This window comes from Myotis lucifugus, unplaced genomic scaffold (assembly GCF_000147115.1).
Source record: "Myotis lucifugus unplaced genomic scaffold, Myoluc2.0 scaffold_115, whole genome shotgun sequence".
NCBI classification, from domain to species: domain Eukaryota; kingdom Metazoa; phylum Chordata; class Mammalia; order Chiroptera; family Vespertilionidae; genus Myotis; species Myotis lucifugus.
Window position 1 is genome coordinate 1,893,178 of NW_005871163.1, and position 1,663 is coordinate 1,894,840.

The following is a 1,663-nucleotide window of genomic DNA, read 5'->3' on the forward strand; positions in this document are numbered from 1 at the left end:
GCCGTTCACTGAGACCTGTGCTGAGCCTGGGGCAGAGGTCTCAGAGGCCCCGGGACTCCGGGCTGGCCCGGAAGCCTCCACCCCAATCATGGAGGCTCTCAGTTCTCCGATAGGATCTTGGGTGGGGGCGTAGGGGGCTTCCCACCCTCCTTGGCCGAAGCCTCGGAAGTCTCCGAACAGGGCACCTGGGGTGGTTCCGCACTCTCGGGCACAGGGGGCTCCTCGGGGCTCGAGTTGTCCCAGCTCACCTTCAGTTTTTCAGGCAGGACCCTGGGGAGCTGCTCAGAGGAGCTGTCCTCCCCCACTGCAGTCTCTGAGTCTTCCTGGCTCTCAGGCTGCGCCTCGGAGCTTGCTGAGACAGGGGTGGGGGCTCTCTCCCCCACAGGGGTCTCCCCTCTGTCACCAAGGACGGTCACCTCGGGAGCTGGGGAAGGCTTGGCAGGAGGCATGAGGGGCCGGAGGGCCTCCCGGGGCTGGGCTGCGTTGACGTCATTGCCGGGGGTAAGCACTGGCGGCCTGCTGTCCAGAGCATCGAGGTCCAGGCGAGAAAGTCCATCAGAAGCTGCGCTGGCTACCTGGTGGGGGCAGCATATGGACATCATCATGGATGACTGGCCTTTGGGTCTGATGTGCCTGCCCACAAGGGTCCTAAAGCCCTCCCATCCAGGCTGCCCAGGTCCCCGGGCCCCTCTCCACGCCCTCTGATGAATCCTCTGCTCTCTCACTTGGAGAATTCCCTGTGTCAGAATCACAGGCCAGAGGTCAGACCAGGCTGTCCTCTCGGTGCCCCAACCGGCTTCTTCCAGCCAAGGAAAGAGGCCGCTCTTTTAGTAGCCGTTGTCCTGGCCTGGGCAGCCGGGCACATGGGTCCAGCCCTGTTTCTGACCCTTCCTGGCTGTGTGGCCTTGAGAGGGTTCCCTCTCTGCACCCACCCACCCAGTAGGTGTCAGGACAAGGACTCAATATAAGTCTGCAGCATGGTGTGCGCTCACTCACTTCTGCTTCCCCTCCCTGGAGATCTCTGTCCAGGCTGCCAGCCCCACACCCAGCCCTCTGGCCCAGATCTCTCCAGCCCTCGCCTGCCCAGCTGCTCAGCAGCTTGTGCCCACTCTCCTCACATGGTCAGATGTGGCCCCAGGCACAGGCAGCCCTAGACCACAGCTGACTGCCAGAGGGGAACAGCTGCACCAAGCAGACAGCTGCCACCAACTTGGCCCCAGGGCTCTGCAGGGACACCCCGCAGCCACACCTGGTCCTGGGGACCTTCCCAGGGAGCCCCAGAGGCCCGAGAGCAGGGCTGGGCAGCAGGCCCCTCCCTGGTCCCTCAGGTGGTGGGGTCCTGGCAAGGACCCTCACTCCCCTTTACATGCACACAGGTGAACCGGCGACACACACGTTCAGTCACTGGGATGAGAGTCCCTCTCTGAACCGGCTGGCCCTCCCCGCACCTCCTAGATCTCCCCCCTCAGGTATGCCTTGCCGCTCTGGTTACTTCAGTCCTTCCCTCTGCGGCTTTCCCCTCGGCTGACAGACATGAACAGGCTGCCTCACCTCAAAGCAAACTCTTTGATGACCTTGGCCCCCTCCCTTCCCCCTCTGTCTTCCTCTGGTCTCCTACTCCAGCACCCTTAAGCTCTGCACCCCATGACAGTCCCAAGCTGAC

General features: G+C 63.3%; 1 protein-coding gene across 1 annotated transcript in view; it reads right to left on the reverse strand.

Annotated features, from left to right (window-relative positions):
• The window catches only part of PLEKHO2 (pleckstrin homology domain containing O2), a 19,229-nt gene that overhangs the window by 978 nt on the left and 16,588 nt on the right, over positions 1-1,663 (reverse strand). Inside the window, 2 exon segments of the mRNA XM_023757824.1 lie at positions 1-104; positions 107-575. Of these exon segments, the coding sequence (XP_023613592.1) occupies positions 1-104; positions 107-575 (573 nt within the window).